The 13,841-nt window shown below is 33.5% G+C and overlaps 1 protein-coding gene across 1 annotated transcript in view; it reads left to right on the forward strand.

Moving 5' to 3' along the window:
* The window catches only part of LOC142351651 (uncharacterized), a 39,544-nt gene that overhangs the window by 13,596 nt on the left and 12,107 nt on the right, over window positions 1-13,841 (forward strand). The window contains exons 3-4 of the mRNA XM_075403791.1: window positions 9,096-9,332; window positions 13,722-13,814. Of these exons, the coding sequence (XP_075259906.1) occupies window positions 9,096-9,332; window positions 13,722-13,814 (330 nt within the window). The remainder of the gene's footprint in view (window positions 1-9,095; window positions 9,333-13,721; window positions 13,815-13,841) is intronic.

Genomic DNA, 13,841 nt, shown 5'->3' on the forward strand with positions numbered 1-13,841 from the left:
CTTTTCTCATTTTGTTTTCTCACTTTCTTTTCTCTCATTGTTTTCTCACTTAGTCTTCTCACCTTCCTTCCTTTCTTTTTTCACTTTCTTATCCCAATTTCTTTTCTCACTTTCTTTTCTCACTTTTGTTTCTCACTTTCTTTTGTCATTTTCTTCTCACTTTCTTTTCTCACTTTCTTTTCTCGCTTTCTTTTCTCACTTTCTTTTCACTTTCTTTTCTCATTTTCTTTTCTCGCTTTCTGTTCTCACTTTCTCTTCTCACTTTGTCTTCTCATTTTCCCTTCCTTTCTTTTTTTCACTTTCTTTTCTTGCTATCTTTTCTCACTTTCTTTTCTCACTTTCATTTCTCACTTTCCTCTCTCACTTTCTTTTCTCACTTTCTTTTCTCACGTTCTTTTCACTTTCTTTTCTCGCTTTATTTTCTCACTTTCTTTTCACTTTCTTTTCTCACTTTCTTTTCTCACCTTGTCTTCTCACTTTTTCTTCCTCTCTTTTTTCACTTTTTGTCACCCTCTTTTTTTCACTTTCTTTTCTCACTTTCTTTTCTCGCTTTCTGTTCTCACTTTTATTTTTCACTTTCTTTTCTCACTTTCTTTTTTCACTTTCTCTTCTCGCTTTCTTTTCTCACTTTCGTTTCTCACTTTGTCTTCTCATTTTCCCTTCCTTTCTTTTTTTCACTTTCTTTTTTCACTTTCTTTTCTCACTATCTCTTCTCACTATCTTCTCTCACTTTCTTTTTTCACTTTCTTTTCTCACCTTGTCTTCTCACTTTTCCTTCCTCTCTTTCACTTTTTTGTCACTTTCTTTTCTCACATTCGTTTCTCACTTTCTTTTCTCACTATTTTTTTTCGCTTTCATTTCTCACTTTCTTTTCTCACTTTCTTTTGTCGCTTTCTCTTCTCATTTTCTTTTCTCACTTTCTCTTCTCACTTTGTCTTCTCACTTTCCCTTCCTTTCTTTTTTTCACTTTCTTTTCTTACTATCTTTTCTCACTTTCTTTTCTCACTTTCTTTTCTCACTTTCCTTTCTCACTTTCTTTTCTCACTTTCTTTTCTCGCGTTCTTTTCTTTCTTTCTTTTCTCACTTTGTTCTCTCACTTTGTTTTCTGACTTTGTTTTTTCACTGTGTTTTCTCGCTTTGTTTTCTCACTTTGTCTTCTCACTTTTCCTTCCTTTCTTTTTTCACTTTCTTTTCTCAATTTCTTTTCTCACTATCTTTTTTTTCGCTTTCGTTTCTCACTTTCTTTTCTCACTCTCTTTTCTCGCTTTCTTTTGTCACTTTCTTTTCTCATTTTCTTTTCTCGCTTTCTGTTCTCACTTTCTCTTCTCACTTTGTCTTCTCACTTTCCCTTCCTTTCTTTTTTTCACTTTCTTTTCTTGCTATCTTTTCTCACTTTCTTTTCTCACTTTCGTTTCTCTCTTTCCTCTCTCACTTTCTTTTCTCACTTTCTTTTCTCACTTTCTTTTCTCACGTTCTTTTCTCACTTTCTTTTCTCACTTTGTTCTCTCACTTTGTTTTCTCACTGTGTTTTCTCGCTTTGTTTTCTCACTTAGTCTTCTCACCTTCCTTCCTTTCTTTTTTCATTTTCTTTTCCCAATTTCTTTTCTCACTTTCTTTTCTCACTTTCGTTTCTCACTTTCTTTTGTCACTTTCTTTCTCACTTTCTTTTCTCAATTTCTTTTCTCGCTTTCTTTTCTCACTTTCTTTTCACTTTCTTTTCTCACTTTCTTTTCTCACTTTCATTTCTCACTTTCTTTTCTCACCTTGTCTTCTCACTTTTTCTTCCTCTCTCTTTTCACTTTTTGTCACTTTCTTTTCTCACATTCTTTTCTCACTTTCTTTTCTCACTTTCTTTTCTCACTTTCTTTTTTCGCTTTCTTTTCTCACTTTCTTTTCTCACTTTCTTTTCTCATTTTCTTTTCTCGCTTTCTGTTCTCACTTTCTCTTCTCATTTTGTCTTCTCACTTTCCCTTCCTTTCTTGTTTTCACTTTCTTTTCTTACTATCTTTTCTTACTTTCTTTTCTCACTTTCTTTTCTCACTTTCTTTTCTCACTTTCTTTTCTCACTTTCCTTTCTCACTTTCTTTTCTCACTTTCTTTTCTCTCTTTCTTTTCTCACGATATTTTCTCACTTTCTTTTCTCACTTTTTTCACTTTTTTTCGTTTTCGTTTCACTTTCTTTTCTCGCTTTTTTTTCTCACTTTTTCTCATTTTCTTTTCTCACTTTGTTCTCTCACTTTTTTTCTCACTTTGTTTTCTCACTGTGTTTTCTCGCTTTGTTTTCTCACTCTGTCTTCTCAGTTTTTTCCCTTTCTTTTCTCACTTTTCTCACTTCCTTTTCTCTTTCATTTCTTCACTTTTTTCCTCATTCTCTTTTCTTCACTTTCTTTTCGTCGTTTTCTTCTCACTTTCTTTTGTTTTCTCACTTTCTTTTCTCTCTTTGTTTTCTCACTTTGTCTTCTCACTTTTCCTTCCTTTCTTTTCTCACTTTCCTCAATTTCTTTTCTCACTTTCTTTTCTCACTTTTGTTTCTCACTTTCTTTTGTCATTTTCTTCTCACTTTCTTTTCTCACTTTCTTTTCTCGCTTTCTTTTCTCACTTTCTTTTCACTTTCTTTTCTCATTTTCTTTTCTCGCTTTCTGTTCTCACTTTCTCTTCTCACTTTGTCTTCTCATTTTCCCTTCCTTTCTTTTTTTCACTTTCTTTTCTTGCTATCTTTTCTCACTTTCTTTTCTCACTTTCATTTCTCACTTTCCTCTCTCACTTTCTTTTCTCACTTTCTTTTCTCACGTTCTTTTCACTTTCTTTTCTCGCTTTATTTTCTCACTTTCTTTTCACTTTCTTTTCTCACTTTCTTTTCTCACCTTGTCTTCTCACTTTTTCTTCCTCTCTTTTTTCACTTTTTGTCACCCTCTTTTTTTCACTTTCTTTTCTCACTTTCTTTTCTCGCTTTCTGTTCTCACTTTTATTTTTCACTTTCTTTTCTCACTTTCTTTTTTCACTTTCTCTTCTCGCTTTCTTTTCTCACTTTCGTTTCTCACTTTGTCTTCTCATTTTCCCTTCCTTTCTTTTTTTCACTTTCTTTTCTCACTATCTCTTCTCACTATCTTCTCTCACTTTCTTTTTTCACTTTCTTTTCTCACCTTGTCTTCTCACTTTTCCTTCCTCTCTTTCACTTTTTTGTCACTTTCTTTTCTCACATTCGTTTCTCACTTTCTTTTCTCACTATTTTTTTTCGCTTTCATTTCTCACTTTCTTTTCTCACTTTCTTTTGTCGCTTTCTCTTCTCATTTTCTTTTCTCACTTTCTCTTCTCACTTTGTCTTCTCACTTTCCCTTCCTTTCTTTTTTTCACTTTCTTTTCTTACTATCTTTTCTCACTTTCTTTTCTCACTTTCTTTTCTCACTTTCCTTTCTCACTTTCTTTTCTCACTTTCTTTTCTCGCGTTCTTTTCTTTCTTTCTTTTCTCACTTTGTTCTCTCACTTTGTTTTCTGACTTTGTTTTTTCACTGTGTTTTCTCGCTTTGTTTTCTCACTTTGTCTTCTCACTTTTCCTTCCTTTCTTTTTTCACTTTCTTTTCTCAATTTCTTTTCTCACTATCTTTTTTTCGCTTTCGTTTCTCACTTTCTTTTCTCACTCTCTTTTCTCGCTTTCTTTTGTCACTTTCTTTTCTCATTTTCTTTTCTCGCTTTCTGTTCTCACTTTCTCTTCTCACTTTGTCTTCTCACTTTCCCTTCCTTTCTTTTTTTCACTTTCTTTTCTTGCTATCTTTTCTCACTTTCTTTTCTCACTTTCGTTTCTCTCTTTCCTCTCTCACTTTCTTTTCTCACTTTCTTTTCTCACTTTCTTTTCTCACGTTCTTTTCTCACTTTCTTTTCTCACTTTGTTCTCTCACTTTGTTTTCTCACTGTGTTTTCTCGCTTTGTTTTCTCACTTAGTCTTCTCACCTTCCTTCCTTTCTTTTTTCATTTTCTTTTCCCAATTTCTTTTCTCACTTTCTTTTCTCACTTTCGTTTCTCACTTTCTTTTGTCACTTTCTTTCTCACTTTCTTTTCTCAATTTCTTTTCTCGCTTTCTTTTCTCACTTTCTTTTCACTTTCTTTTCTCACTTTCTTTTCTCACTTTCATTTCTCACTTTCTTTTCTCACCTTGTCTTCTCACTTTTTCTTCCTCTCTCTTTTCACTTTTTGTCACTTTCTTTTCTCACATTCTTTTCTCACTTTCTTTTCTCACTTTCTTTTCTCACTTTCTTTTTTCGCTTTCTTTTCTCACTTTCTTTTCTCACTTTCTTTTCTCATTTTCTTTTCTCGCTTTCTGTTCTCACTTTCTCTTCTCATTTTGTCTTCTCACTTTCCCTTCCTTTCTTGTTTTCACTTTCTTTTCTTACTATCTTTTCTCACTTTCTTTTCTCACTTTCTTTTCTCACTTTCTTTTCTCACTTTCTTTTCTCACTTTCCTTTCTCACTTTCTTTTCTCACTTTCTTTTCTCTCTTTCTTTTCTCACGATATTTTCTCACTTTCTTTTCTCACTTTTTTCACTTTTTTTTTCGTTTTCGTTTCACTTTCTTTTCTCGCTTTTTTTTTTCACTTTCTTTTCTCATTTTTTTTTCTCACTTTGTTCTCTCACTTTTTTTCTCACTTTGTTTTCTCACTGTGTTTTCTCGCTTTGTTTTCTCACTCTGTCTTCTCAGTTTTTTCTTTTCTTTTCTCACTTTTCTCACTTCCTTTTCTCTTTCATTTCACTTTTTTCCTCATTCTCTTTTCTTCACTTTCTTTTCGTCGTTTTCTTCTCACTTTCTATTCTCATTTTGTTTTCTCACTTTCTTTTCTCTCATTGTTTTCTCACTTAGTCTTCTCACCTTCCTTCCTTTCTTTTTTCATTTTCTTTTCCCAATTTCTTTTCTCACTTTCTTTTCTCACTTTCGTTTCTCACTTTCTTTTGTCACTTTCTTTTCTCACTTTCTTTTCTCAATTTCTTTTCTCGCTTTCTTTTCTCACTTTCTTTTCACTTTCTTTTCTCACTTTCTTTTCTCACTTTCATTTCTCCATTTCTTTTCTCACCTTGTCTTCTCACTTTTTCTTCCTCTCTCTTTTCACTTTTTGTCACTTTCTTTTCTCACATTCTTTTCTCACTTTCTTTTCTCACTTTCTTTTCTCACTTTCTTTTTTCGCTTTCTTTTCTCACTTTCTTTTCTCACTTTCTTTTCTCATTTTCTTTTCTCGCTTTCTGTTCTCACTTTCTCTTCTCATTTTGTCTTCTCACTTTCCCTTCCTTTCTTGTTTTCACTTTCTTTTCTTACTATCTTTTCTCACTTTCTTTTCTCACTTTCTTTTCTCACTTTCTTTTCTCACTTTCCTTTCTCACTTTCTTTTCTCACTTTCTTTTCTCTCTTTCTTTTCTCACGATATTTTCTCACTTTCTTTTCTCACTTTTTTTTCGTTTTCGTTTCACTTTCTTTTCTCGCTTTTTTTTCTCACTTTCTTTTCTCATTTTCTTTTCTCACTTTGTTCTCTCACTTTTTTTCTCACTTTGTTTTCTCACTGTGTTTTCTCGCTTTGTTTTCTCACTCTGTCTTCTCAGTTTTTTCCCTTTCTTTTCTCACTTTTCTCACTTCCTTTTCTCTTTCATTTCTTCACTTTTTTCCTCATTCTCTTTTCTTCACTTTCTTTTCGTCGTTTTCTTCTCACTTTCTTTTGTTTTCTCACTTTCTTTTCTCTCTTTGTTTTCTCACTTTGTCTTCTCACTTTTCCTTCCTTTCTTTTCTCACTTTCCTCAATTTCTTTTCTCACTTTCTTTTCTCACTTTCGTTTCTCACTTTCTTTTGTCACTTTCTTTTCTCACTTTCTTTTCTCAATTTCTTTTCTCGCTTTCTTTTCTCACTTTCTTTTCACTTTTTTTCTCACTTTCTTTTTCTCACCTTGTCTTCTCACTTTTTCTTCCTCTCTCTTTTCACTTTTTTATCACTTTCTTTTCTCACATTCGTTTCTCACTTTCTTTTCTCACTTTCTTTTCTCACTTTCTTTTCTCTCTTTCTTTTCTCGCTTTCTTTTCTCACTTTCTTTTCTCACTTTTTTTCTCACGTTCTTTTCTCACTTTCTTTTCCAACTTTCTTTTCACTTTCTTTTTTCACCTTGTCTTCTCACTTTTCCTTCCTCTCTTTCACTTTTTTGTCAATTTCTTTTCACATATTAGTTTCTCACTTTCTTTTCTCCCTTTCTTTTTTCGCTTTCTTTTCTTACTTTCTTTTCTCACTTTCTTTTCTCACTTTTTTTTGTCACTTTCTTTTCTCACTTTCTTTTCTCAATTTCTTTTCTCGCTTTCTTTTCTCTCTTTCTTTTCACTTTTTTTCTCACTTTCTTTTTCTCACCTTGTCTTCTCACTTTTTCTTCCTCTCTTTTTTTCACTTTTTTATCACTTTCTTTTCTCACATTCGTTTCTCACTTTCTTTTCTCACTTTCTTTTCTCACTTTCTTTTCTCACTTTCTTTTTTCGCTTTCTTTTCTCTCTTTCTTTTCTCGCTTTCTTTTCTCACTTTATTTTCTCACTTTCTTTTCTCACGTTCTTTTCTCACTTTCTTTTCCAACTTTCTTTTCAATTTCATTTTTCACCTTGTCTTCTCATTTTTCCTTCCTCTCTTTCACTTTTTTGTCACTTTCTTTTCACACATTAGTTTCTCACTTTCTTTTCTTCCTTTCTTTTCTCACTTTCCTCAATTTCTTTTCTCACTTTCTTTTCTCACTTTCGTTTCTCACTTTCTTTTGTCACTTTCTTTTCTCACTTTCTTTTCTTTTTTTTTTCTCGCTTTCTTTTCTCACTTTCTTTTCACTTTTTTTCTCACTTTCTTTTTCTCACCTTGTCTTCTCACTTTTTCTTCCTCTCTCTTTTCACTTTTTTATCACTTTCTTTTCTCACATTCGTTTCTCACTTTCTTTTCTCACTTTCTTTTCTCACTTTCTTTTCTCTCTTTCTTTTCTCGCTTTCTTTTCTCACTTTCTTTTCTCACTTTTTTTCTCACGTTCTTTTCTCACTTTCTTTTCCAACTTTCTTTTCACTTTCTTTTTTCACCTTGTCTTCTCACTTTTCCTTCCTCTCTTTCACTTTTTTGTCAATTTCTTTTCACATATTAGTTTCTCACTTTCTTTTCTCCCTTTCTTTTTTCGCTTTCTTTTCTTACTTTCTTTTCTCACTTTCTTTTCTCACTTTCTTTTGTCACTTTCTTTTCTCACTTTCTTTTCTCAATTTCTTTTCTCGCTTTCTTTTCTCTCTTTCTTTTCACTTTTTTTCTCACTTTCTTTTTCTCACCTTGTCTTCTCACTTTTTCTTCCTCTCTTTTTTTCACTTTTTTATCACTTTCTTTTCTCACATTCGTTTCTCACTTTCTTTTCTCACTTTCTTTTCTCACTTTCTTTTCTCACTTTCTTTTTTCGCTTTCTTTTCTCTCTTTCTTTTCTCGCTTTCTTTTCTCACTTTATTTTCTCACTTTCTTTTCTCACTTTCTTTTCCAACTTTCTTTTCAATTTCATTTTTCACCTTGTCTTCTCATTTTTCCTTCCTCTCTTTCACTTTTTTGTCACTTTCTTTTCACACATTAGTTTCTCACTTTCTTTTCTTCCTTTCTTTTTTCGCTTTCTTTTCTTACTTTCTTTTCTCACTTTCTTTTCTCACGTTCTTTTCTCACTTTCTTTTCACTTTCTTTTCATTTTCTTTTCTCACTTTTTTCACTTTCTTTTCGTTTTCGTTTCTCGCTTTCTATTCTCACTTTCTTTTCTCATTTTCATTTCTCACTTTGTTCTCTAACTGTGTTTTGTCGCTTTGTTTTCTCACTCTGTCTTCTCACTTTTTCCTTTCTTTTCTCACTTTCTTTTCTCTCTCATTTCTTCACTTTCTTTTCCTCATTCTCTTCACTTTCTTTTCGTCGTTTTCTTCTCACTTTTGTTTCTCACTTTGTTTTCTCGTCTTCTTTTCTCACTTTCCTTTCTTACTTTCTTTTCTCACTTTCTTTTCTCACGTTCTTTTCTCACTTTCTTTTCGCACTTTCTTTTCTCACTTTTTTTCTCACTTTTTTTACTTTCTTTTCGTTTTCGTTTCTCACTTTCTTTCCTCGCTTTCTTTTCTCGCTTTCTTTTCTCATTTTCATTTCTCACTTTGTTCTCTCACTGTATTTTCTCGCTTTGTTTTCTGACTCTGTCTTCTCACTTTTTCCTTTCTTTTCTCACTTTCTTTTCTCTCTCATTTCTTCACTTTCTTTTCCTCATTGTCTTCACTTTCTTTTCGTCGTTTTCTCACTTTCGTTTCTCACTTTGTTTTCTCACTTTCTTTTCTCACTTTCTTTTCTCTCTTTGTTTTCTCACTTTCTTTTCTCACTTTCTTTTCTCTCGTTATTTTCTCACTTTCTTTTCTCACTTTCGTTTCTCACTTTGTTTTCTCACTTTCTTTTCTCACTTTTTTTCTTTCTTTCTCTTGTACCCTTTTTGCTTTCTTTCTCTTTTCTTTTTTGCATGTTATAGCTCCTCAACTTCGCATATTTTACCACACCTGAAACATGTAGATTAATGTATTATATGATTTGCGCTCTGCAAACATGTAGAAGTTCGTTATCTGTACAAGTCTTAGCGGTACTTAAATATGCAAGATAGCAAAGCCAATTAAGTCTTCGATCAAAAAATTGGTGTTACTTGGGGTAATATACTAAACCAAACACATCGGTAAAGTAACGTAATACCTCTGGCTGTTGAACGAGGGTCATGGCTTACAGCCTGAGCTGTTACGAAAAAGATCTCAATTTAAAACCTATTCTTTTAAATGATTTTCTTGTGATGATTTTGCGGGCCTGCTAGTATGACGTCATTTCGATGGATTTGAGTTGTATCGGTCAGATAATGAGCAGACATTGAATCATGTCAAGATACAAGAGCTCTTTTTGACATCCTGTCAACATTTAGTGCTAGTTTTACGTTTTAATTAATACATCATGGATCTCGCGTAACAACTAGGGCAATTTGAATGATTTTTTTTCTCGGGGATAAATATCACTCTTCGAGGTGAAGTGTTTTAACCCAACTCTGATCTGACTGAGTAGTTTTGGTTGCATAGGGAGTATCACTGTGCCTGAACCTGTACAATGCACTGACAAAAGTGAATATGGTGGAAGAGGGAGACAGGTACGTGGACTTTGCAGTGAAGTTCGCCTGTGTTCACCAGCAGTACTCTGCAGCCTCTAAGATTGTGAACCATGCATACGAGGAGGATCATCCGGTGGCGCGTGAACTATTGCAGTACATCAAACAGCAGGCAGTGGCTGCATCTAGACAGGAGGGAGACATGGAAGGGGTGAGTAAATCCGTCAAAATTCAGAGCAATTATTTGGCACCTGTAGGCCTTTCTACAGCTTGAAGAAGAGTACCTATTGTCATAGATGATGCATTATGAGAGCTTGAAGACGTTTTTTCTCACATTATAAAAGCCTGAAAAAAAACTTTTTCCGTGCTGTGATCTAATTTTATGATGAATTAGCAGTCAAGATTAATGATTGGCATTCGAATTGAGTTTTACAACTTTAGGCAGCTGGACTCAATTTACTACTTAAAGTCAAGTGAAAATCACGCCGAAAGTTGTGTAATTTTTTCACTTTAAATTTTATTTGTGGTTATAGTTGTATATAATAACCTCGAATGACGTAATTTGAAGCCCCCTGAGTGAGTTTAATCCTTCCGGACTGAAGCAGGCTGCAATAGATTCCATCATCCACTTGTCGGTCGAGGGCACTTCTTCCGACGTTAGTCGGTTGTCAATTTTGCAGTTAATTTTGTCGACATTGTTTTTTTAATTGCTCTCAAAGTTTGTAGCAATTATTTTAGTCTTGTCGGTCTTTCTTATGCGAATTTTCGCTGGACCGATTGTTTGTCTGACCCATTTGACTCATCGTCCTAAAAAAGATAAACAGGTAGCGCCCAGCGGGCATTAACTGCTCTTAGAGCCTTTCAGTTCACTAGTCCTTAATTATGCGATTCACAGAAACTGTTTCTGAGACTTATAATTAAGTTGGGTTACTTAAGGGCGGTTCACTTAGAGGTTCACCCCCCTCTCTCCACTTCACGCCCCAATCCCGACCCCTGCAAATCGTTCAGGCCGTAAGGGCCCCGTACACCCAAAAACCCACTGTTGCCCACTATCATCCCCCGGTGCATCCCCCGCTGCACTCACATCACGTCCCTTCAATTAAGCTAAAGATAGCCTCACTAAACCTTGGCCAGCTATCCACGAAGCCAACCGCTCGTCAGTCGTTTTAGAGCAATTTACCCGACGTTAGTCGGTTGTTTTTTAGTAAAGAGTCTTTTCTGCAACTCTAGAGCTTTTAATTACAATTTGAAGAAACAGAGTCATTTTTTGGCGTTGAGATTTTATAAATTATCAACAATGTTCTCATAAGTGCTATTTTGAAAATGTTTTGACATTTTTTGCAAATTGTTTTAACGTTTCAAATCTGTTTCCACTTCGTTTATTCGTACAGGAGGCTATAATTTTTTTTCTAATATTCGAAAGGTAGATAATAAAATGTATTTGTGTTTCTTTAATTTTTTTTCAAAAGCCTTTTTTTCAATTCTTCTTGAGCTCTCAAAAATCAAGAAGTTTTCGAGATTTGTTTCTATTGTTTTACTCTGTGTCCATGTTCTCTACATTCTTACCTATATGATTCTAGCAGTTTCCTAAGATTACGTGTTTTTTTTGCTGTGACTTTTACCTTTTTTGGAAAAATTAAAATTATTTAACCTTTTTCTTTCATGTATTTTACATATACATTGCAGCACTGATGTTTTCATTAATACGTTGCAGCACTGAGATTTTGCTGGAATTCTGTTTATATTTGGGTAGCTGTAGGCTAAGTGGAGCTAAATTGCGGTGCTCTTGATTTTTTACGATTCAAAAAAAGTATCTATGCGATCTACGATTTGTTTTTCTTTGTTTCGTCGTCGGACGCTGTTTTTTTCTCAATTCTCATTTGTTCACACAGCAAAGCTGAACAGGTCAAATTCTCTGAATGAGTTGTTATTTTCACTAACTGCATTTGCGCGCGCTGTCGTTTCTCATTATCTCTAGTTAAAGTTTTTAAGTCATTTGGGTGATAAGATTTTGATTATTCGTGACTTACCTCACTCAATAAAATGACTTTTGCACTAAAAAACCAGGTTAAATTTTAATTAAATTAAAGTCAACGGAACTCATATGTGTAGCAAAGGTCAGTAATAAAGAGGTTTCTGCGAAATGAATCTTAACAAGCTTTATTAGTTTATCGCTGAATGTTTTGTTACCTAACTTTTTGAGCGACGGATTTTTTCAACTTAGTTCCGTATCTGTTTCTACCTCTATTTTGCGGCACGCAAATCTATTTTGCAGCGATTCCAACAGTCTGTCGGCTGCTTTCTGTTGGGGATAGAAGAACTTAAAAACCTTGTGTTTTCGGTGTTTCTGTTTTGCAATTTTAAGAAGTTTTCAAAAACTTAACGCAAAAATTTTTTACAAAGTATCGATGAGTTCAGAAATATTTTCCAGTTGTTTTATTGGAAACGAGGCTTCTAGTTAAACCCAGTTCGTTCAATCTTTTCCTTGTTGTGCTCTATTTTTTTAATTCTCTTGATTATTTACAGTTTGTTTATATATAGATTAATTAACAGCTGCCCATTTTTAAAAGATCGCTTTGTTTTTTTTTACAGTTAAATTAATAGCCACTTATTTTTAGATCTGTTCACACATGTTTATGATTTTTGAAGTCAATTTGGAGTTATGTTTTTGGTCACGCCGAATCAGGAAGTGAAGCGAAAAAGCTATTGATTTTGCTGCTGGATTTTGTTTCACTCTAATTGAAAAACGGTGTCTGAACTAAAATTTGCAATTTCTTTGAACAAGAATTTGCTAAAATTGCTAGTTTGACTTCTATTTTTTACTGTTGTGTTTTTTGATCAGATTTTTTAAGTAGTTTTCCAATACGTTCGTAGTCCATTCTAATTCGTTTTTTTGTTTAACCATTGACACCTCTTTCAATTGTAGGTCAGGACTTGTCCTGTTATGTTTTTAATTCGCTTTACCTTTTGATCACGTTTTTCGTTTTACGTAAGTACTTTGACTTTCACGTCCTGCTATGTTTTTAATTCGCCTTACCTGTTGATCACGTTTTTCGTTTTACATAAGTACTTTGACTTTCACTCTTAACTCCTGACTTATCTTACTGTTTCAACTTAAAGGATTTTAAATTCTTTCAGTCGTTGAGTCACGCAATGTAATGGATACGGTCAAGGTTATTACGAGGTTTCAAGGTTACTATTCAAGGTTTGTACGATCATTGGTGTCTATATTTAAAAGTATTTCTCTACTGGTTATTCGTATTGGATCAGAGGCGAGTTGGGATATTCTTAAATCTGCTTGTTTTAACTCAAGCCGAAGATAAAATTTTGGTCTGAAAACTATGCCAACCTTTGATTGTTTGGTGATGGTTGTTCCATTAGCTATAAACATTTGAGACTTTCTCACTTTCTGTTTTTATTGTTTTAAGCACTTTTTTACTTCAAGTTTTACGAAAGAACTGTAGTTGAAAATGTTTGTTGCACACATTTGTTTTTTTAAATCAAATGTTAAAGTGAATTAATATCAATGCAAGAGCGTTTTTGGAGCTCAGAAATTGTAAGCTGAGGGTAGCAAGATTGTGATTTTCTTGGTTTGTTATAGTTCAAAGAATTTAATTTTTTGGGGGCACTTTGCACATTTTGATTTTTGAAGTGAAATATTAGTGATCACGCAGGCAGGAAGTAGAGCGAAAAAGCGATTGATTGTGTGGCTTGAATTGTTTTTCTATGTTTTTCCATTATTTTTCCATGTTTTCCCAATGTTTTCAATGTCCATTTATAATCGTTTCGATGTCTAGGTTTTTTTTGTAGTCATTGAGTTATCCTCGAATTGATGTTCAGGACTTATACTGTTTTTTGTTTTGCGATCTGACGCTCTTTTTCGGTTTATTATTTCCACGCCATAATTAAGCTGTTTTTGCCAATTTATGCCTCACTTTCACTGCTTTTTGCTGGGCATACTTGCTTAAAGTATATCTTAATTGGAAATGACTTCTAAGATGAATAAAAGACTTTTTAAAATGATTAGTGATTTAATCTCACTCTGACGTTTTATAACATTAAGGTTACGCTTAATGTTTTCAAGGTCAAAAAGGAGTTCTATATAATGAAGCCTGTTAATACTCAAAGAAGACCAAATAAAGTAAGCAATGTCGTTGAGAAAAGTTTTTTAATCGGTATTATTTGTTGCGTCAGCAACTCGAGCAACGACCATATTTTTGTGTGCAAGTACTATTTGTTCAGATGATGGCGCATTGACCTAAAACAAAATTTGATTGAAATGCTGGGGTCGCTGATTTTGCTACTTTTTCAGCCACTTTTGCTACTTTTGTTACTCTTCGATTATTTTTTTTGCTTGACCGATCATTTTTAGCTTTCAGAATTCAATTTGCAGCTTCAAAGGTCCTCATTTAAATCAGGATAACATGATATATAAGCTGTTATGTATAATATAAAGCACAAAAGTTACAATCTTAAATTTGAAAAAGATAAGATTTGAAAAGGATATATGAAAAAATTAACTATCTTAATACATCGGCTAACATATGCAAGGAGTTGTTTTCTTTAATGAGGATGAATATAATTTTGTTGCTGGTTTCAGCTGGTGGCAATGGGAGAGGGCTTTGATGAGTTGAAACAGACGGGCGACTATGCCAGGTACCTGGATCTGGTCCACAAAAAGGACAGGGAAAATGTGAGTAATATTTGAGCCATTTCAGCC

This window comes from Convolutriloba macropyga, chromosome 13 (genome assembly GCF_964194025.1).
Source record: "Convolutriloba macropyga chromosome 13, txConMacr16.3, whole genome shotgun sequence".
NCBI lineage: Eukaryota > Metazoa > Xenacoelomorpha > Acoela > Convolutidae > Convolutriloba > Convolutriloba macropyga.